At 38.5% G+C, this 24,058-nt stretch overlaps 1 protein-coding gene across 2 annotated transcripts; it reads right to left on the reverse strand.

Annotated features, from left to right (window-relative positions):
• Positions 1–283: 283 nt before the first annotated feature.
• Positions 284–17,485, reverse strand: LACTB2 (lactamase beta 2). 2 transcript variants are annotated; one of them, XM_005501925.3, is made up of 7 exons: positions 17,260–17,485; positions 16,315–16,478; positions 14,882–15,005; positions 12,436–12,614; positions 6,775–6,923; positions 5,113–5,194; positions 284–2,705 (listed from the first exon to the last, which is right to left on the reverse strand). In XM_005501925.3, exons 1-7 carry the CDS (start codon positions 17,379–17,381, stop codon positions 2,662–2,664), a joined length of 864 nt encoding a protein of 287 aa, XP_005501982.1. In that variant the 5' UTR covers positions 17,382–17,485; the 3' UTR covers positions 284–2,661. The 2 variants fall into 2 exon arrangements, with proteins under 2 accessions (XP_005501982.1, XP_064909832.1); XM_065053760.1 differs by having other exon boundaries at positions 5,117–5,194; positions 17,260–17,484.
• Between the last annotated feature and the right edge of the window lie 6,573 nt (positions 17,486–24,058).

A 24,058-nucleotide genomic window follows, 5' to 3' on the forward strand; every position in this document is an offset into this window, starting at 1 on the left:
GATTAAAATGCAACTATTCAGTGTGGCTTTGCCTTGCCAGAACTGAGAGTGTGCACCACATAATGAACTGTTTTTGACAGGTTGGTTTCTTCCTGCTATATGGAGCAAACTGCTTAGTGTATGACCAGGTTTTTTAACTATGAAAGATGTTCATGCTATGAAAGCATCTTCAACTGTGAAGATGCTCAGAGGTTTTGTATTAATGTATTAAATCAGGAGACAGGGATCCTTGGTACCTATAAATGACCCAGGGTACTTAAAAATACAGGAAAGGCTACAGAAATTTTCCCCTTCAAAGCTGGAGATTTTTTATTAAATTAAAAAAAAGTTTTTAAAAAATAAGCATTCATATTTCAGTCCCTTAGAAATCTCTTAATCCCCTGGCCACACCAGTATTTTGTAACTCTAAAGTAAACAGAACATTATTTCAACAATAACAATGTGAATGTACATCCATAATTGCATACTGTGTAGTCACAAATGTAACATACTGCACCTGTGAAGTACATTGGTTTGTGATAAAAATTAGAATTCTTTTTGCAATGTAGTCTTGCATCTACCTCCCACCTCAGCCTTAAATCAGGTCATTTCATCTCCACAGAACATAACGAACAGGACTTAACTGGGACAAGACATCCTTTTCTCAAGCTATAATCAGCAAGTGCCTCGAGCACCTGACTATGAGGCCTCTTATACAGGCAGAGAGCTCCTTGGTTTCCTCTTGTTTTTGTGTTTGTCCTGATGGTATCGTGTAAACTGCTATACTGAAATGGAAAACAAGTCCTCATCTGAACAGTTGCCTCATCTGAACTGTTTCTGTACCTTTCTTTTACTGGAATTCTCTCTCCTGCTGCCTGATGTTTCTTACAGCTTTTTAGTCAAGGTGTGATGACCTAAACCATCTGAGACTGCCAGCCCTGCTGCTTGCCAATGGGTTGCGGCTCTATGTTTGCCAGGTTTGTTTCCAGATGTTTTTGAAATACTAGGCTTCGAAATGATCACATCGTTTAGGAAGGAAGTTCCTGGCAGTCTGAAATGGGGGAAGCTTCTAGTGTCTTCTCACCTGCTACCAGAACCTTGTCATGCAAACCCAATACACAGTTTCAGGTAACATGGCTGGGGAGGATTTGGTGGTAAGTGCATTATTGCACCTGGAATAACAGACACAAAGAGAACAATGCCCTTCCTACTGGGGAACCTTTCTTGAATTCACGCATCATCAAACATGCTTAAAGATACAACTAAGATTGACATTTTAAACAGAGTATAAGTAAGTGAGTTAGCAAGAAACAAAACAGAAACCCCCAAAAAGGCTATAATTACCATCAAAATTCTTTCCCAGGTCTGCAGCCTAATAAATGATGCTGAAGTACAGGATCTTAAAATTAACTGGCAGGAAGGCTAGAAACGCAGTTTGTGCTCCTTCCAATTTCTGGCCCCAGCTGTACAGAAAGTTAATGCATCAAATGCTGTTTGCTGTTCTAGCTTGATGAAACAGAAGTTGCCCCTTCTCCTGTTTTTATTCTTAACTTTTAATGCATACTGCACAGATGAATGTATTCAAAACAAGAGACGTAAATAGGGTAATCCCCATTTTTATACTTACATGGCATATAGCTTACATTACCATTCTATTTTTAAATAAACACTTCTGATTTATAATCTCATAATCAACAAGGAGTCTTAGGACTTTTAGAACATGTCATAGCTGATATAAATATCCTTTGATGTATAATGTATATACATCTTAGTAAAACTGCAATCTCTGCTTTTACTATTTCAGAAACATCATATACAATCATTAACGGCAAGTCTGGTTAAAGTGCAGTTTCCCTCATTTTCTGAAAATGCCACGTGTTTGCTGCAGCACAGCACAGACATGGAATTGTCTGATTTATATCCTATTGCTTTTTAATCACATTCTTGCAGATTCTGTTAAGATAAGGAATGTTAAGAGTTTGCTCCAACTCTGTGCATATTTTTGACACTGATTTGTTAACATTTATGAATTCTTTGAATGAATTCCATAGATATGGTATTTCCACCAGAAAACAGCAAAGTCTGGAATTACTTTCAGTGTTTGTTAAAACTTATTGCAGTGAGCAATCAACAAAGATGTGTGCAGGCAGCTAAATTAAAAAAAAGAAATATAAACCCCAGTATTTACATCTGTTAACAAAAATAACTTGTTTTTTTTAGAATGTACAGACAACTTACTAGAAAATCACTTTTTGAGAAGAACAAGTAAATGAAAAAAGGTTTAGAATAACACATTTCCTATTATTTTTACTGGAGATTTTTTTCATATATCTGACTTCTAAAGTTTATAATATTACTTCAAAATATTGCAATATTAAGTTTGTAAGACCCTGCTATTTGTCTTCTGCCACCAATGATAAATTTGGTATTTTATAACAGAGGTAACATTCAGTTCTTCACACTGATTCTGTTTTATTAACTCAGTAGTTATCAGGTTATTTTTTAAATTCCCATAAAGTAGAATATGAAAAGCATTAGTTAACTGACTAATTTCATGTTGCTTTGAAATTGTGTTACCACTTAAAAAAAAAATTAGTTTTTATTTTACTTGTATGAGCTCATTATATTTGTTCATGCAGCTGTTGTGCAGATTAAAAGTATTCTTGAGCAATCTTGCGTAACTTATAGATTGTTTCTCCATCTGAAGTTGGGAGCTGCCTCACGTACTGTTAACAAAAAAAAGAACAAATAAGTCACAAACTAACACTTAGACACTATATATAAACATCAGACTATCTAAAACGTAACCTGTACATGCAAATGTATGTCTGTACATGTCATTTTTATTAAAACTATTGGAATACTTTTCTTCAGGCCAGTGCTGAGTTTTAATGCAAGGTGACAAACATTACCTGTTTCACAATGTAACCCAGCAATAAAAATAATGATTAATAAAAGGGTTTAATAGTCCTACAGTTATTTTAAATTCAGAATATTAAAATTTCTAGATATTAAGAAATCTGAGGTAGCACAGCACTTGTTGCATTTTCTGAAATTTATGAACTTTAGAGAAAAAAAAATCTGTGCTGCTGAATCAAAACCAGTCAAATTATTTTTATCTCTTAATCACCTGTTTTAAAAACGTGAAACAATGACCAAGATGCTTATATTCAAACATGGGAAAAAGCTTACACATGTATATTGTGCCATGTTCATGTATACAAGACATTCCTTTTCTGTTTTAAGTCAGAAAAGCATATCTCTAAAGGCAGTATCACTCCTAACTGAAGTTATAAGCTTTATACCAACATAAATTGCAATCCTTAGAATGAAGCAGTGAATTAATAACTGCAGCAGACAGCATATGGCCATAATTTGCATGGAGTAACATTGTAACATTGTAATATGCCTGTCACATTCATTATCGATACTGACAACATTATTTCTTTGGAAAAATATTTTGTGAAAATTAAGCAGACAATGTTATGACTGCAACTCAAGCCTGCCATAATGAGAACAAAACTTGAAATATTGGAACTCAGACTATGTGGAAACTACATCATATCAAAACCAAGTGAAAAAGTAACAGGAATATGCAAGCATTTGTATGCTGCCTGCTCGGAACCAACAGAATCAATTTTCCTTAACAGATGTCCTTAATTTGAACTGAAGATCTGATAAAGGTCTTATGATGTTAAGCGTCTAAGGCTGTATTTAAAAATTTAGCAACTGTTCCCACATCACAGAGATCAGCATAGAAAAACTCCAAGTGTTCTGATGGGTTTGCTTTCCTTGTTCTCTGTGAGCAACAAATGGAAGATCACAAAACATAAACTTTAAAAGGCACTCACTGTGGTTCAAGGAAAGCAGGAGTACACAGCTGAATCAAGGACCCCCAACTGGAGTGCAAGAGTCACAACAATCCTGTAAACAGGATTGTAAACAGAGTACCCCCTCTAGTTATTTAAACTTTCTAATAATTTCAAGCAGTTGCTACTTTGTGAACAGACACCTGTCAGAAAATGCTGTTGGCTTGAGCTACTTTGGCAGTGAAAGGCACGGAATAAATAGTCAACAGGATCTGATACCCCTGAGGAATTTTGTGGAGCCAAACTGGAGAAATGTGTAGGTCAATAATGTATGTTAATAACCAAGAATTCAAATTACATTTAAAAGCTGGTGCAGTAAGTATTATGCTGGTAAGCTTCCAGGGTGTTTTGCACATAATATGCTTAAAGATGTAATTTTCTGAACTTCAGTAATAACTGTATTCATGTGATTCTAATCTATTTTCTTTGAATAAAAACCAGGTCATTATTATTACAAAAACTAAGTCTCAATTGTTCAAACAATTAGTACTTAGCAATTAGCTGATTTATAATTAAAATAAAAAGAAGGTCCAAGTTGGAAAAAATAGACTAATTTCATGTTGTTTTTCAGGTTGGTAAGCGCTGAAAATTTGAAAGTTTTAAATATTCATGTAATTATTTACTTATAAGTAGACAGTCATGGGTGCAGTTATGTAATATACAGAACGAAATATTTTCCTTAGCTTCTGGCTGAATAACGTTTCCAAATAGGCATGCCACTACAGAAATACTTCACCTTGTTCACTAAAAGTCAAGGCAAAATGTAAAAACAGTAAACTAAATATAGTTGCTCTACTTAAGTACTGTACTAACGAGAAACTGTAAAAATTTGCACTGTGTGATTTTAACTGTCTTTAAAACACATATATACAACCATTTGCATTTAGGAAAGACAGAAATGTAAAATGTAATCCCATAAACTGCTATGTACATGCATATTTAGGTATGAATTTAAGAAAATACAGAAAGGTATAAACACTAGCACTCGGAATGTATTCCATGGTATGTTTTAAATAAAAATTTAAAGGTATATGCATTGCAGTAATCTGTGCTCTAAGTATGTCACAAATACTTTATAAAATATTTTCTAGAAGTTTTGAAATAGGCTTTTTGTACATAGACCTACTTCAAATTGTCTGAAGGACAGCTACTGCAACTAATTGCCTTTTTTTTTTTTTTTCCCCAGAAACTGCACTAAAATACAATGAGAAACACTACATAGAAAATAAAAATGAAAATGACCCTCCTTCCACCCACAACTTACACACTTTCCCTTCTTTCTCCAGCTTCTTTAGGTGGACTAGGAGATTATTTTCTGCTGCTAGAAGTAAATTTTCAGGGATCTCCTAAAGGGAACACAAATATGCATTTTGTACTTGTTTATATAACTCCCAATTATTCTTTCAATATACGGAGCTCATGGTTTATTAATACAGACTTTCTTCTTCTGAATTGCCATGTTTAACATTCAGTTAGTCACATAATGACAACAAACTGAAATGAGTAAATCAATTTTACACCACCTAAACTAGTAGCCTAATAACACATTTTTGTTTACTTTGCTCATTGTTTGCACTGTGTGTTTGTATTATGCAAACTTTGGCCAACATTAAGACTACGGTCCTCTTCTGAGCTTGGTCTGCACTGGGTTGTCAGTGTAGCTGAGCATTTTTAAAGACAAATTTAAAGATGTGTTTTTCCACAATTCCTATTACTTCTATTCTAGGACAATATTTGCATGGGTTTAAATAGACGTTAACAATTAGTATTTGTAAATGAGTAAACAATTAAAAAATACAACAGCTTTAGGAGGAAAAATCTCTGAAAATTTTCCAATGCTCACTAGATAAAAACCAATAACATTTCTCAAAATCCCCCCTCCAGCACTATCTTCCTGAGAGTAAAGTCTTCTTTTTGAAAATTAAAAAGTTCTCCAAATGACATGAGTCTGGCAGGAAATTTCACTAGAAAACTAGCTCAATAAATTGTGAATCTTTAAAAAGACTTGAAAAGTTATGTCTTCTTTTTTTTTAATAAGAAAGCTTTAGTACTAAAAAATTCTTATGTAGTGACAAGGCAAGTAGTTGTGATTTACAGAAAGATATGAATGGCTGTATACTTAAAAACTGCAGTTGTTCAGGCAGGAAAACTACAGGACTTGAAAACCCAGAGGTAACCGTTCACCAGCACTGCAAAACGTTCAATGTGACACAGTCATTCTTTTGGAAGCTGAGGTTCAGCAGAACCATGGAAAATGAGTTGTGAAGCTGTTACAGGTCTGTTCACAAACCACAGCCATTGGCAACCTGGACATCTTCCTCCAAAGCAAATGCTGTATCTTCTATCTCTACTTGAGAGGGAGGTAACCCCCATACCACACATAGAGATTACTGAGGGTACATGAAAAACGATGAACTAGCAAAAAAGGACTCGTGTCTCAAGACACACACAGACATCCCCACTTCTGAGCACAATATCCATCTCTGTGGAACTGCAGTTCACCTGTACCCTCCTGCAGACCAATACATCAGGAACTAAGAATTTTAACTAATCTTTCAGGAGGCTCCAAATACACTTCAACAAATCAAAAATTAACAGTCATCTCATACTTTTCACTTAGAACCAAGCACTACAACTTTATTTTTGCCTGGTCCTATGAAACTGTGCTTAGGACTGTCTAGATAGTAAAATAAGAAATTTGTAAGAATCATCTGGGCCCCACTCCAACAAAGTGTTCAAACATACAATTTAAATGCAAAGCCATATATGAATTCTGAACAAGCAGAAATATTTTCTTCTTGTTTATTTTCCTCTTTGAAAAAGTTGCCATGGTCTTCATGCAAATTCATAAACTGTTACACAGAATTTTATGAACATAGCCTCAATTTTCTTTAGTTTCATCTAAAAACTTTTAACCAATAATTACCTTGTATACTATCTTTACAAGCTCAGAGGATGTATATGATTTTCCAGCATTCTTCTCGAAAACATTTAGAATTTGCTGTTCACGTGCCATTCGGTGAGAAATGTAGCCTTGGATTCTAGCACCTGCATCACGTACTACTGGACCATGACCTAAATCAAAACACATGTACCACAGCGCTAATACTTCAATTTGAAATTAGGTGCTACTGAATAATTGAATCGTTCTTATGTAAATTCTGGTAGACTTAAAAGTCATAAGGGAGAAACACCTGTATGTACCACCCTGTCAGAGTATCCATTATGTTAAATTGTAAGACAATCTGTATATTTATTTTTGCACACAAACAGGCCAAAATTAAATTAGAATGTCTCCATCACAGTCTGCAATTGGAAAGCATTAAGTTGGAAAGGAAGAATTAGGATCTGAAAAGTCTGAATCGGGAAAGGGAATACTTCAGATGGAATAAGGAAAGCAAGGAAATACTACTTTAGACTATTTAAAAAGAGCTGAACAGATTTGAAAGATGAAATTCAGATTATACTACCTCTGCCCACCTCTCTCTCCCCAAAGGACATGGATACTGATGACTTAAACTGATACTGGTCTTTGAACAGCAGTGGCTGAGGAAAAGGACTCATGTCCTACTGTCCTGCTGGGAGCTATCTGGCAAACACAGAAGTGACTGTAGTAACATGTTTAATTGTGACAGATAAATTTTCCAGGATACATCTTTAAACTGACTAACACACTCTGCTTTATGCCCTTAAGAAAATACTTTAATAAATATGATGACAAAAATCAAAAGGAGACAAATCAGCCAATCTGAACATGTCAGGGTAGGAATAAGCAATGCAGAAGGAAGGTGCTATGTGGATCCCAGTTAATAAACCACATGTTTTTCCTTGGACTTATTGTGGCACTTTCCTGGACTTATTGTTCAACTTTCTGAAAGGCCTTAGAATCAAATTAGAAAAAGGCTTAATTGGTAAAGCACTAACCTTTGTGGAAAAATCAAATACTGCCTCATGATACACTAAAATGACAGATGAAATGAAAATATGTTTCAGACATGAGAGTTACATGCACATGCACGTTTTACCTATAGATAAATTTATTTGCATGAATATTTGTCGCATGCTTTTTATAGCAAGGTTTCCTATTTCTTTGCCTGTATACCTCCCCTGAAGTAGCAGCACAACTTCCAGCTCTGCTGGTCTAAACTCCAAGTAATTTATAAAATGAATAGGACAGAAACTACTGAAAAAATAGCTTTCTTTTAGAAGTAATTTGGTATAATCCAAATCAGATAGTTTATTTTGAGGTTCTCTATTTTTAAAAATCATAATATTCTTTACTTGTACTTTTGACCTAACTAACTAAATAGGTTTTTAGTTATAAGGCTTTTTAAATTAGCAGTTATTTTGTGTGACAACAGGCAGCTTATAGAAAAAGAGCGACTAAGTTTTCATGTTTTGAATATCTGTGAAAGGAAAAAGTGTCAAAGGTATATGTGCTTCAGCAAGTCAAAATATTTATGCATATCTCAACTTACACACTCAATTCAGCAGATTTGAAATTACTAAATATACATTGAAGCTTACCTCGTGTACAGATAATATTATAAATAAAAGACATGTAACATGTAAATATAAAACTATACTGTCATATGCACATATATTGAATCATGTCAAACATTTAATGTGAAGCTATTGTTCCTTACAAAATAAGTTACAAACAGTATCTCTGTAAATATGTTGCAATTGATAAAAACAGAACTTTAAATTTAGAAAAACCACATTAAGATGTACAGAGCAAAGACTATAATGGTAGCTATCATTCCCTTGCATTCTCTAATGACAGAGGTCACATTAAAGTATTCAAAATTAAGGCCTGCACAGGGAATCACAAGGCAGGCTTAACACCAGTCCCTGCTTTTCCAAGAGATTTAATTGACTTAGACTACAAGACAAATGCCAGTTCCTGGAATGGAACCCACATTTTGAAAAGTTAAAGGCATTTCATATCCATTTTATCATCTGATCCATAGCCACTGTATATGCATATACATACATTAAAATGATATCAGAAAGCTTGGAACTAAATCTCAATATGGATTTTTCTGACCCATATTTTTTCAGGGACAGCAATGCAGTTAACTTCTCCAATAAAAAAAATTAGTATCTGCATAAATGTAAAATGTTTCTGAGCATGTAAAATAGATCTCTCAAAATATGACTGTCTTTCCAATAATTTAGAGTTATATCAGACAGCTTCATATTTTTTCAGACCTCTGTATAGCCCAGATGATCAGAAACAGTAAGTTTTTATTCTCATAACACTCTGTGAAGAAATATAGATTCTCTTATTTTACAGTGAATTAAAGCATAAAGGATAAAATTGAAGAAAATAATTGGCTTATGAAATCTTGCACAGATTCCTAACTCCAGTACCATTTTTTTCTATTGTTTATTATTACAGGGTAGGGAGCCCTCTGCTGACTAAAACATCCTTTTCTGGTCCCAAGGATTGTCATCAACTATTGGCTGTAAATAGACAGTCACGAGTATCCTGCCTGAAGTAATTTCCACATTAAATTAAAAGAAGAAATATGGAAGGGGAAGGATTGGCAAAATTTAGCTACTCACACTTAGCCAGCAGTCAGCTTGTTACAAAAATTCCTGCTGCTCTACATCTAATTCTAAGGCTGCAATGTGAGTGCTAAAGCATGGATGTGGAACAGAGAAAGAGCTCAAGAATTATGAAGACTTAAAACTGCGATAAAATCAAAGTACTGAGCTTATACAGAAAGTATTGGTAAAGCAAACAAACTTCTACTATAGTTACCATTTTACCATAATACATACCAATAGTATAAACAATTGTTCTGATTGGGCAATATTTATCTTTTACACAATTGCACGTACATTTTGTCATGCATGGATTAAAAAAAAAGAAAGTTAGTGCCAAACAGCCTTAATACTCATCACTGAGAATGCATACATGACTAGCTTCCTAACCGCAAGTACAGCATGGACATACACACACAGAATCACACAGAATCGACTGGGTTGGAAGAGACCTCAGAGATCATCGAGTCCAACCCTTGGTCCAACTCTAGTCCGTTTACTAGATCATGGCACTAAGTGCCATGTCCAATCTCAGTTTAAAAACCTCCAGGGACGGCGAGTCCACCACCTCCCTGGGCAGGCCATTCCAATGCCTGACCACTCTCTCTGTAAAGAATTTCTTTCTAATATCCAGCCTAAATTTCCCCTGGCAGAGTTTAAACCCATGCCCCCTTGTCCTATTGCTAACTGCCTGGGAGAAGAGACCAATCCCCACCTGGCTATAACTTCCCTTCAGGTAGTTATAGAGTGATGAGGTCACCTCTAAGCCTCCTCTTCTCTAGACTAAACAACCCCAGCTCCCTTAGCCTCTCCCCATAGGTCTTATGTTCAAGTCCCTTCACCAGTCATGTTGCTCTTCTCTGGACCCGCTCCAGCACTTCAATGTCTTTCCTGAACTGAGGGGCCCAGAACTGAACACAATACTCCAGGTGTGGCCTCACCGATGCAGAGTACAGGGGAAGGATCACTTCCCTTGTCCTGCTGACCACGCTATTTTTGATACAGGACAGGATACCGTTGGCCTTCTTGGCCACCTGGGCACACTGTTGGCTCATGTTGAGCTTCCTGTCAATTAGTACCCCCATGTCCCTTTCTGTCTGACTGCTCTCCAGCCACTCTGCGCCCAGCCTGTAGCGCTGCAGGGGGTTGTTGTGACCAAACTGCAGCACCCAGCACTTGGCCTTATTGAACTTCATCCCATTGGAATCAGCCCATTTTTCCAGTCTATCCAGATCCCTCTGCAGAGCCCTCCTGCCTTCCAGCAGGTCGACACTCCCTCCCAACTTGGTGTCATCAGCAAATTTGCTGATGATGGTCTCAAGCCCCTCATCTAAATCATCAATAAAGACGTTAAACAGGACTGGACCCAACACTGACCCCTGGGGAACACCACTAGTGACTGGCCGCCAGCTGGATGCAGCCCCATTCACCAGCACCCTCTGGGCCCGGCCCTCCAGCCAGTTCTTAACCCAGCGTAGAGTACACTTGTCCAAGCCATGGGCTACCAGCTTTTGCAAGAGTATATTATGGAGACAGTGTCAAAGGCCTTGCTAAAGTCCAGATAGACCACATCCACGGCTTTCCCCTCATCCACCAGGTGAGTCACCTGATCATAAAAGGAGATCAGGTTGGTCAGACAGGACCTGCCCCTCCTAAACCCATGCTGGCTGGGTCTGATCCCTTGTCCATCCTGAAGGTGCTGTGTGATTCCATTCAATACAACAGTGTAGCACACAGTTACAGATAAATAGGACAAATATTCAACCTTGGTGAATGTGTAATTTAGACAAATAATTTTTAAGGAGAGTGAAATACAACAGATATAATTGATAAACCAAATAGAATTTGGCATATATGGGGTTTTGGAAGGCAGAAATTAAATCAGAGGAACAGACTGTGTTATGTAGGCATTTAAGAAAAAAAAAGCAGAACATTCGATTGATCAATACATTGAGATTGTGGAGGCTAAAATATTCTTAGTTTTACCAGTAGTTAAGTCAATACCTATGAGCAAGTCACTATTTTTGTCTATGTCAGCCTCCATATCCATGGAATATCTGTAATATTTTTCTTAAATAGCATTTTTATGCTTAGATTTTAAAGCATTTAAAGAACACCTACTTCAAAAGAAGCGTATTTTAAAAACTGACACAAAGGAGATTTGGTTATGTAGGCTAAACATAGATGGCTAATAGGGGAAGGCAGAACTGAGAATGTAGACACTGTTGCTCAGAATGCCAAGTTGAAGAAGATGAAACAGAGAAGTCAGAAAAAATCCCGAGATGTAGCTCTGAAAAAGCAAATGAGGAACTTAAACCTAAGTTACATCGTGAATTCTTAAAATCCAGTCTTGTCAAACAGCCATACGACTTATATGAAAAGTAAATTCATTCCTAAGGTTTGGGGGAGATGACAGAGAAAAAAATTAAAGCAAAGTCATAGACTGAACGAATTGGCAACTTATTTTTAGAACATGATGTTTGGCCTCTTAGCTCTTGTTCAAATTTAAAATAAGTCATTAACCAAGACAACCATTTTACAGTTCTGCAGCTTTCCAAGATGAATTTGTGATTAAACTGTGCTGCAAAGGACAGACATCTCTTAAAAAACATTACTAGGTTACTCATCACTGGCAGTGCATGTGGCAATGCAAAGAACCAAAAGAGCAACGATTATTTTTTCTTCCAGGATAACATTAAGGCACATGGATAGAGCAATAAAAGAAAACCAATTTTGATGTATAATTCCAACAGTGAAAGATTCTGTCGTCTGTAGGCTCTGGGCACAGAAGCACAACATTGACCCTCAAATCGAGAAATCTCAGGAAGGAAAAATATCACTGGGAAGTTTTCAAGTCTTGCAAACCACCATGCCATAAAATAATCTTAGCTTAGCACTGCCCATATATTAAGTAACAAACTCTAATTGTTACATTAGTAATGGTGTTGGACAGCAATAGGAGCTCTCAGATTCTTAGAGGAGATATTTAAAAATTATATAGTAAAACAGTGCAGTTAAAAATAGAATCACTTACCTGGATATATTAAATCTAGTTTCATTTCTAACAACCTTTTCAAAGTTTTCATGTAATCATATAGGTCTTCAATTACTGTTGTTCCTTCCCCTAAAATACAATCACCGGAAAATACAGCATTTTCTTCTTCTAGATGTAAAGCCATATGATCATCAGTATGTCCAGGAGTATATAAGACTCTGTTTAAAGAATAGCAAGAAAAAAGCATAAGTTTTTCATGCAGCATATATGCCTCATTTCAGAAGCTAGAGACAAATAATGATAAAATCTTATACTTGCAAAGGAGCCCACAACAACAAAATAAAACCCAGAAAAAAGTAGACCAAAAAAGGCTGAAGTATCGATATAAACAGCATATTGCTGTCAAATTGTAGTCCATTTTCTCATACCACATAGAGAACACAGATCATCTCTAACATGCTTTTACTTACATGACAGATCATAACAAAAGTGCTTTAAGGGAGCTGGCTAGTCATGTGGAATTTGTGTTGTAGAGGGCTTTACTCTGAAGCTTTAAAAAAGAAAAATTGACATATTATTTCCAGATTGAAATGTGTGGAGTCCACATACACCTTGCACTTAGCAAAAGAGGGTAAGGATGACGTTGCCAATTCTTTTAGAAGTTAACTATCAGTTTCTGGACCCAACCCAGATAAAGTTCTTGTCCCCCAAAATTTATTTTTCCCTGAAAGCCCCCTGACACAGTGGAGTGGAGCTGTCAAATACAACAAGGAGTCATGGTCTTTCTACTGTTCTACGTGCAGGTCATGAAACATTTGAATGGTAAGGATTTAGGATCCCACAGCTTGAATGAGTACTGCATTAGAACGCAGCAAAGGGGGAATGGACAGCTCATACGTATCTAGTAACCTGGGCTGTTAAGGAGCTGTGCTGCAGTGTCCTTTCACTACAATTTTTGAAAAGCAGGCGGCCTCCTGCTGGGGCTGATTCAAACTGAAAGTACGCAGCTCAGACCAGCATCACTGCTGAAATTCATCAAAATCTTCTTGTTAATGACAGATGCATCAAAGCAGTGATCAGGGGCTGCCAGAGCTGGTGCCAAGCAGGGCGTATAGGCCAACACTAAACAGCACCCAGCCACGCCAGTGCAGGTTTGGGAGGCCACAAGCACCGTCTTGACTTCCAGCTCTTACTGAATACTGAGCTCAGCAGAAAGCAGCTCAGACATTGTGCTGCAGAGGTAACATGAAAATCAACCTGATGGGTTTGCATTTTGCCTTTGTAGGAAGTGGTATCCTGCAGTTCCTGATGAAACTTTACCAGGAAGCTTAACCACTAATGTGGAAAAACAAAGGAAAAAGAACCCAACACAGCTTAGCACACCTTGCAAACATGCAGGCTGCTAACTAAAATTTATTATGTAGATACTGCTATTTTGGAACCACTGGTGGATCTAAGAGCACCCTTAAAGCACTTACTGAATTAACCAGGTGAGAATACTTGCTTTTAACCAAGCAAAAAGTTTGGCTGCATTATCCCAAACTTCAAAATGTTTCATGCCATCTTACTTGGATTCAAATGTAACAAGTTGTTTTCCCTGTCTAAATTGATTCTATTCAAACGTGGACCACTTAGGGTAGCGATAGGTCTTCAATATTCAACATAATACTCTCCATGTCTGCTTTTTTTGTTTGTTTGTGGGATTTGGGGTTTTTGTTTGGTTGGTTTTTGTTTTCGTAACGCTAATAAAATAAAATGTTTTTGGTCAAATATACGCTTTATTTTTCTGTTTTTTTCTTCTAATCAGCCAGCTGGCACATTCTACAAGTGGCAGATAATTCACACCTAAACTGAGGAAAACAAGCTAAATTTGTCCTTAGAGTAATGCCTTGTTAAGGAAAGAAGTCTGGAAACAGAATGGTCAGATCTTTCTATTGTGTGTTTGTGTGAGACAGAGTAGCTTTCTGTTTCTGACAAGATAGGCAATATGCTATCTGAGAAGAGGCCCTCCCATATTGGCACCCTATAAGAACCTGATGGGTTAAAGGTTTAAAACTTAACATTTTAAGTATTAAATGGTTTAGTGTCTCCTTGGAAAATACTTTTAAAGTAAAAAGAAAGGCATGCTAAATAATCCAGACTGACTACCATAAATTTCCCCAAAAGTATCAATATCTAAGAGTGATGAAAAAGTATGTAAAATTCTATCTGATTTTCCTGGAGGAAATAATTTTCAAGGGAAATGTTCTTAATTTCTATACTGAGGCCAAAAAGCAAAGGCAAATTCCTGACAATTCTCATTCATAAAAACAATTTCTTCATACAAACATACCCTGCTGGATCATGATAGGAAGTCTACACGCATAAGCATTGGAAAGATTAAATGTATGAACTCATTAGAAGTCACTAGAAGTTAAGGTACATATATGTGTCAGAATTCTGAAAAAAAAGTTGATCCAACAAACCTGCGGAAATTGGTGTTTACCTGAGTGTGGCTCCTTCTGTCTGTACCACATCTCCCTCTTTAAGATAAAAGTATTTATGGCCTCCTTCTATTATTTCTTCACGGTGAGGGACACGAGGAAGCTTACTGATGCGATATTCAGAGTCTATTCAAACAAAGCAAAGAAAATGATGTTTTGAATGTCACTAACAAAGCTAATTCCACAGAAAGGCTACTTTTTCAACAAGTGCTATTAATTATTACACTGTATGAACACCAAACTAGATGCAAGAAATTCTGTATACTAACTTTATGTTTATAAATCTCCTTATTCCAGAGCCACAAACACTGAGTAGTGAAAGTCACTGAATCTGAATACTGTACTCTGTACCAGCAGCAATTTGGAAGATGAAAAAGCACAAGTGAAATTAATAAAGTGTCAGTAATCATTATATTTTACAAATGTTTCTTCTTGACTCATTGAAAGAAAAAAAAACCCAAGTTTCTACAACAACACTAAGATTTCTGTGCTCATGTTCTGCATTACTTTTCACAGAAGCACCATTCAATATTTGACTAACACTGGATGAAGGCTTTTTGACCTGCAATTTCTCTCAGCATCTGTCATTCTGAACTGTGAACAAACTGTGAATGCTTTGGCTGGAACAGCTATAGATAGCAATCCAGAAAGGTATTTATATCCCTTGCTAGTCTTTACAATCATGCTCATGGGCTGACAAGATGAAAATCCTCACAAAGTCACCAGTGTTGTTTTCAGTAGCGCCCAGGCTCCTTTGCAGGCAAGCACCTGGCAACTTTACAAAATCTGGTAATGCCTGTGACAAAGTTTGTGATGAAGTCCAATGACACTAAGAAGAATCACATGATTCACACTGCTTATTCTCTTGTCAGATACTAAAGCAGAAATATCTCCTACTGTTTATCAACATGAAATATACTTTTTAAGATCAAAATTTACCTGCAGACTGCCCTACCCTCTTCCCCCTCATGATCTGAGGCCTACAAATTTGTCAGCAATTACTGATGATCTGCTGTAAGGAATCTCAAAGTTATGCATGTTCATTTTTCAATATTAAGTTATTTATTGTTTTTACCCAAGCAAAAATAATAGTCCATTTGTTGTTACTGTCAAGGTAGAAAGAAAGGAGTATCAAAATTTCTTGCATCTCTTAATATCATGTAAACTGCTGATTGTAATCTAGGTTCTCATTATTCACACACAAGAAAAATTCACTATAAAGGTATAATGAAGAAAAACCATAATACTACGACTATAATATTTAGATAGTTCATTGGTCTCATTCTACACACTGCAACAGTATAATGAAATTACATGTAGTTTATATGGAGAGTTCAGAAGAATAATCCAGCTGATTTGCACAGAAGCACCCAGTAAAAGTTTTTTCTTGACATGTATCTAACATTTTCAACAATATTCAAAATCTCTGGCCTACCATTTGGGATGTCTTTGCAGATATCAGGTACTCCACCAGTATGATCACGATGCCAGTGTGTCACTAAAATTTCTTGAATTGAGATGTTGAACTCTGACAGCGCCTGCTTTAAACAGCCAATATATTCAGAAGTAGCTGGCTCCCCAGTGTCAATAAGGACTCTTCTACACATGGAAAAAAAAAGGGGGGGAGGGGGAAACAGTGTGAGAATTTAGAGTGCTCATCTGACAGATCATGTTTTGAAAAGAACCCAACATTGCACGGATATCATAGAATAATTTCAGTTGGAAAAGACCTTCAAGGTAATTGAATCCAACTGTTAACCTAGCAATGCCAAGTCCATCCCTAAACCCCGTCCTTAAGAACCTCACCCACACGTCTTTCAAACACTTCCAGGGACGGTGACACAAGCACTTCACCGGGCACCCCGTTCCAATGCCCAACAACTGTTTCTGTGAAGAAACGTTTTCTAATGTCCAACCTAAACCTCCCCTGAATGCTGTAATAATGAATGCCTCCACTTCCCAGACGCCATCTCTCCCCTCCATGATATTCTACCCCCGTGGCATAACAATTTACGAAGGGGGCTAAATAATAAATTTAGTCCACACGTTTGTGGGATCTACCTTTCAGCACCGCCGGGACAGGCGAGTGCGCCCCCGCTTCCCTCACGGAATTCCCGCCTCAGCCCAACAGTCGCCCGGCCGAGACTCCACACCCCACCTGCCCAGGCCGCCTCCGGACACCCGTCCCCAAAACTCAATGCTATAATTTTTAAGTTTTTCTCCTATTTTTTACCCTAATTAAGGCATTTAGGGACAGCCCAGTAGCCGGCTCCCGAGCCGGAGGCAGCGCACAGGCTCCGAGGGGGCGGGAGAAGGGGCCGGGGAGGGGGCGACGGCGGCCGACACCACCCCTTCCCCAGCTCCCGAGCAGGGTCGTTACCTGGGCCCGGTGCCCACCAAGTAGGTGTTGGTGCCCTGCAGAGTCATAGGCCCCGGGTTGCAGCCCAGCACCCGTACTACTCGTGACGAAAGCCGCTCGATGCGCGGCAGCAGCGACACCATCTCTGCAGCGGCACTTCGCTAAACCACCCCGGCTCCGCTCCCCTCACACCACCGCCGAGGAGCGAAGGCGGAAGCCACTATCCACCCCGCCGCTCCGCCTCCCGGACCTTCCGCCCGGTCGTGAGGCGGAGCGGCCGTGAGGCAGTTCGGCTGCCGGCCTCAGTGAGTCGGCTCCCCTGGCCCGCGGCTACCGGCGGCTTTTGGCTGGAAACTCGTTCTCTAGGAACAGACACTGCGGTAACTCAGTGGAATAAAAGCGATGTTCTCCTTTGAGGAGTCGGTGGCTCGCTGCTGCTCGGTGAGAGGCAGGTCCCAGCTCTGCTGGCTTCTTCCTCAAGTTGGGAGAAATCGATGCTAGTGACAGCTGCATCTTCTGTGTATTCATGGAATCATTGAATCATTTCAGTTGTAAGAGACCATCAGGGTCATAGAGTCAAACCATAGCCTAACTCTAGCACTAAACCACGTTCCTAAGAACCTTGTCTAAATGCCTTTTAAACACCTCCAGGGGTGGTGACTCCACCACTTGCCTAGGCAGGCTGTTCTGATGCCTGACAACCCTCTCTGTGGAGAATTTTTTCCTAATATCTAATCCAAACCTCCCCTGGCACAACTTGAGGCCATTTCCCCTTGTCCTATCACTTGCTACTTGGGACAAGAGACAAACACCCTCCATGCTACAACCTCCTTTCAGGTAGCTGTAGACAGCGATAAGGTCTCCCCTCAGCCTCCTTTTCTCCAGGCTAAACAGCCCCAGTTCCCTCAGCTGCTCCTCATCAGACTTGTGCTCCAGGCCCTTCACCAGCTTCACCTTCCTTTGCACTCACTTGAGTACTTCAGTGTCCTTATGATGAGGGTCCCAAACAGCACAGTATTCAAGGTGAGGCCTCACCAGTGCCGAGTTCAGTGGCATAATCACTTCTCTAGTCCTGCTGGCCACACTATTCCTGATACAAGGATGCTGTTGGCCACCTGGGCACACTGCTGGCTCGTATTCAGCTGGCTGTCAGTCATCTGAGAACATGCTCACAGGGTATATAGGACCTATATATCCTTCTGCATGGCATATAGGAGCTATGTAGGATTCAGCATTTTTGAGAAAATTGGAGAGATACCAGAGAGAGTCCAGCAAATTGCCCCTAAGGTGATGAAGGGACTGGAGTATCTTGTCCATGAGGAAAGACTGAGAGAACTGAGACTGTCCAGCCTGGAAAAAAGAATGCTCAGGGGGATTTCATCAATGTATATAAATATCTGAAAGGAGGATGCATAAAGGATTGTGCCAGGCTCTGTAACAGGCCATCGCCTCTGGTCCTGTCACAGTGCCCAGTGCCAGGAGCATAAGCAATGGACACAAACTGAAACACAGGATGTTCCCGCTGAACATCAGGAAACACTTTTTCCCTCTGAGGGTGACCGAGCACTGGCACAGGTTGTCCAGGGAGGTGGCAGAGTGTCCATCCTAGCAAATATTCAAAAGCCATCTGAACATGGTCCTGGGCAACTGGCTGTAGGTGGCCTTGCTGGAGCAGGGGGATTGCAGCAAATGCCTTCCAGAGATCCCTTCCCACCTCAGCTGCTCTGTGATTCTGTGAAATTCTGTCACTGTCATCCAAGTAGTAATACTGTGTTTGAAAACAGCATTCATTCTAGACCCTGCAAGGTGCTGAAATTCACCTGTTTGGCTTAGCAGTGTCCCCTCTGAAACCCCTGATGAATTGCATTTCATTTGGCATTTTAGAGAAATTAACAGAAGATTCATCCTCTCCTTGAAGTACCTGTATATGAAGAATAAAGATGATTTAACCTGAAATTAAAGCAGGTGATATTACTGTGGGCAACTTTATCAATATTCGAATTTCTAATGTTATCTAGTTGTTTTATGCCTGTATAAGAGCCTATATATTACTCATAACAAATACATGTAAATTTATAAGGTGATCATAGCAATACAAAGCAAAAAATACTGGGTATTTATTTGCTTGTTTGTTTGTTTTCTTAAATGTTTTTTCACTGTATAAAAATAGAGTTGCAACACTTATATTCCATCTGGGGCTGTTTCTAGGATTTGCATGGGCAAACAGAACAGGTTTCCACTGTCTTCTGCTAGGGCAGAAATTCCCAAACATGATCTTGAGAGACAAATTTCCAAAAGACTCATTAGATACACATATCTTGGATTAGAGCATGGAACTGAAAAACAGAACTCAATGGCTTCAAGATGACTTTGTAACTTCATGAAAATTCAAAGCTTAAACTTTTTGGTTTGCTTAAACTCTAGTGTGGGCAAGTTATACCTGCAATACATGCCAGGAGATGAGCTATTGAAGATTTCGGCATACTAACAGAGGTCTGTAACTTGCCATGCATGACAAACAGGTGTTCCCCCCTCTAATGCTCTGTCTCTTTGCTCCTTTTCCCCTTGCAGGTTCCCAGTCTGCCACAGATCCATCTGGTGCATTTGGCTTCCTGGGCAGTGTGAGGCAGAGGATGGCAAAAATCAGGGAGGCAGCTTTGACATAGAGCATGCTGCGCTTGCTAGTGTTGACTCATGACTATGGATTTTCAGTTGGCCTCCAGGGTCAGAGAACAAATGGTGCCCTGCAGCTACCTGGGCAGACAGCAGTGCTGCATCTTCACAGCCCAGGGACCAGCAGCGTGCCTGCCTCTAGGCTGTTTCATCAGTGCTAATTTGGCTGCAGCTAGTACACTGGGAGCACCAGCTAACCCTTCAACTCCACAAACAGTATGTGTTACCTTACAGTCACCCATTCAGCCAAACGGTTTGCTTTGTTGCACACCAGAGGCTTGCCAGCAGTATGTTGTGCAGGCCTGTATTATGCAGCAATTAAAAAAAAATCAGCTCCTGGACTTTGATTGCTGCAGCTGTTAATTGCCAGACAGCACAAAAGCCACAGGTGGTGCCGCAGTACAGATACTGGCCATCCCTATATGTAAGCCTTCAAGACAATTTTTTGGATCTGTTTGATAAATCAAAGCTTTACTTATTTGATATATAAAACCATTACTTTTTTTTTTTTTTTTTTAAATTTTCAAGCTCTTCTAAGCATGAACTAAATACAACAGAAAGGGTTAAAGGAAAGAAGCCTTTCTGTGTGCAGGAATGCTGATAAAGTAAGCAAGACACCCCTATATGCAATATTCCAGTGTCTTCCCATATAATTTTCCTGTATATTGTTTTATAAGAAACTGTCACTAGACCTGAACTTACCTAATCATGAGGTACCCTATTATGGTGATTTTGTAGCATGTGTGTATCCTGTTTGGTTGTATATTCAACACATTTTCAGGCCTTAAGTAAAGTTTAGTTGCTGTGTCATTATAAAAAGGCACTACTTAAGCAAATACAAGTTTTACATTTCAGTGGTTTCCTATTTCTAAGAAAATTCTGCAAGATTAGAGAAGGTTTCTGAAATTATTTACCTGGAGTCTAACATGTCATTGAAAACTCAGAAACAGTAAGGTGCAGGTGCTTTTAACATGTCAAGACTTTTTTTGTCTTCTAAATGAAAAAATGTTTCGGGTCTGCAGACTTGTTCCCTGGGAAATCCTTATTACTGCTTTTGCTGTCCTGTAGTAAAATAATACATTTTCTATTAGGCAAGAGCTGTGAATCTGTTTTGTCTGTAGGTGGCAGAAGTGGGTGGCTTTGGGGAACGAAGTGCACGTTTTACCTGCTACTATCTTCATTGCCTGCACAAGCCTATCAGTTTTAAAAAATTGTTATTTCTCTTATAATACAACGGTTAATAGGCACGTAGTGAAAGTCTTACTATTATACTCCTTCTGCGGTACAAGCAAATATGAGTGTACAGCCTCAAGTTGTTTCGGTTTACTGACTGGTTTATGTTATTAAGACAAAATTTTGAGAGGAAAAATATTCTTAACAGGGCATGTTAGACCACTAGTTTAAAAAAAAAAAAAGAAAAAAAAAGTAAAAAGCTGAGTTTTAAGGAGCCTAAAGTGATTGTTCCTCATATACCATGTGATATTTGATGGTGGATTAATTTTCTACAGCTATGAGATAGTAAAATGCAATTTGGTATTTTTGAAAATCCCACATGGTCTCTGCATTTTTAGTGCTCAAGAAACCTTTGAGTTCTGCCACTTGGTTTTCTTCCCCAATATAAGCATGATTGTTGAGGATAAATGCCTCTCCACTGTGGCTGTGTAATAGCCTAATAAGTCTAAGCATAAGCATGTAATTCTGTGATAATTAGACAGAATCAATTGAATAGTATATATAAAATCTCTTGAGACACTTATCTTCATAGACATAGGCACATGAAATCTTGTTGAGAGGATTTTTGGTTGGTAGGTTTTCATGTTATTTTAATACAAATCTTGGAGCTATTTCTTGGTACTTGCAGATATTTTCTTATTGTATTTTTGTGCTTGTTACCTGGTACACAGATGAGTAAAGAGACCTTAAATCAAAAAGAAGTGAAGCAGATTTCACAGAGGGTTAGTAGACCACAAGATTCCTATATTAAGGGAAAGCATTGTGTAGCAATTGTAGAAAGCCAGATCAGCTGTTTTGTAGGAGGTGATTCAGGGGGATTATGAAGGAACTGGAGCATCTGCATCATGTGGAAAGGCTGAGAGAGCTGGGACTGTCCAGCCTGGAGAGGAGAATGCTCGGGGGAGATCTCATCACTGTATATAAATACCTGAAGGGAGGGAGCAAACATGATGGAGCCAAGTTCTTCTCAGTGGTGCACAGTGCCAGGACCAGGGACAATGAGCACACACTGAAATATAGGAGGTTTCCTCTGAACATCAGGAAACACTTTTTCACTGTGAGGGTGACCAAGCACTGGCATAGGTTGCCCAGGGAGGCTGTGGAGTCTCCATCCTTGGAGATATTCAAAAGCCATCTGGAAACATTCCTGGACAGCCTGCTCTAGATTACCCTGCTTGAGCAAGAGGTTTGGACCAGAAGACCTCCAGAAGTCCCTTCCCACCTCAGCTTCTTTGTATCTTTGTGAGATTCTCCTAAATATCTCTCTATTAATGCTGCTCAGAGCATAAATACTCCATGTGAGTTCAAATTTTGGATTTACTGGATAGGTGACCAAGGCTTCTGCTGTAGCAGGATACCAAGTAGCAGCGGTGGTAGAAAACTACTGGCAGCTTGTACAAGTATTTTGGAGTAATTAATGAAAAAGTAGAGGAAGGTATTACACTGAAGGGAAATCATCAGCCAATACACTCTATCAAGCCATGCATTTTCTTCTGTAACTTCCATTAATACCAACGGCAAAACCATTAATTGACAGCAAAGCTCAAGTATCAAATGTAAAGAGAGACTTACACAACAGATCTTCAGAAACCCTGTGGTTTTTCAGGTCAGAGTTTCAGAGTTTCATTCTGTTTATTTCTATGCTAGTCCTAGTGAGGACTTTAGTTTCCAACGTCTGGAATAAGTTGACTATTTCAAAAATAAAATATCCAATGTCCTGTTAACACTATTCAAAGTCAAGAAAAAGGGTCATTCCTATTCCATTTGAAAGCAAATAACAAGATGTGTACCAATACCATAGCAGTTTTGTCACAATTTAGAGAAGTGTTTTCTTTGATGGCAAGCCTAACTAGTAAACAAATAAATCGTCCAGCCAGTAATTTAGCTTGCGAGCTGCTTGCTTTACACTCCAAAACTCAGATGCACAATTCTTGTCTCTCTCTCTGTGCTACAGGGTTTTTGTTGTTTTTTGATAATAACAAAGGTCACAGCAACGAGTTTGTGACTTGGCTCATTTAAGATGCCTTTGTATAAAGCTGTAGGAGTTTAGTCACTATTTGGGCAAATAGCTCGAAAAGCCTTTGCGAATTTAAAAAAGCTGAAGTGGAGCTATAAAAATTTCAAACTATACATGAAACTCAGTGTATAACGTATTTATTGCCCTGCTGCGAAATTATGTGAATTTTATAATTCAGGGAGAACATAGATGACCAAAATTTTTCATGCGTAAAAGAATGATGTTAATAATTCACTAAGTTTGATAGAGACCTTTTAGGATTTAAAGGAAACCTACGGTAAAACATAGGCATGGAGGGCATTTGTTTTTCCAATCTGCTCCAGATCCATGGAGAGTGGTAATCTTGGTAAAAGCTGCTAAATGTAGATAGTCTGATCCACAGACAGTTTGACACAGTCTTGACTGCAGCTACTCCTGCAGTATCAAACTTTGATGTCCCAGTGAAGTGAAAGTTGGAAAGAAACAGTGGTCCAGTTCATCCCAGTGGATTTTATGCAAGTGGAACAATCAGGTTAAGAGAATATAAGACAGGATGGCTATAATGAATCACTTTTGTTTTTTTGGCAAAGATTACATAGCTTTACGCTGGCGTCAGACATCTAATTTGCTGCAAAAGCACACAGTAGCTTAGTCCAACACTGAAAGAAATAGTGTCCACAAAACCTATATTCTTACAGAGTGTTTGTATTTATTTGATCTTTTATAGGACAAAACAGGTGTCATTGTAATTGCTGAGCTGCTTCTTTTCTGAAGTCACCAGGATTTTGTTGTGGAGCAATATACAACTACTTTTTAAATTAGTGCATTCATGATGTTCATAGTATAATGAAGAGCTTGTTTGGCCTGCACATAGTAGGCCTGTTATCTTTGAATCATCAGCGAGATGATTCTGCACAG

The sequence above is a fragment of the Columba livia genome, chromosome 2 (assembly GCF_036013475.1).
Source record: "Columba livia isolate bColLiv1 breed racing homer chromosome 2, bColLiv1.pat.W.v2, whole genome shotgun sequence".
Taxonomy (NCBI): domain Eukaryota; kingdom Metazoa; phylum Chordata; class Aves; order Columbiformes; family Columbidae; genus Columba; species Columba livia.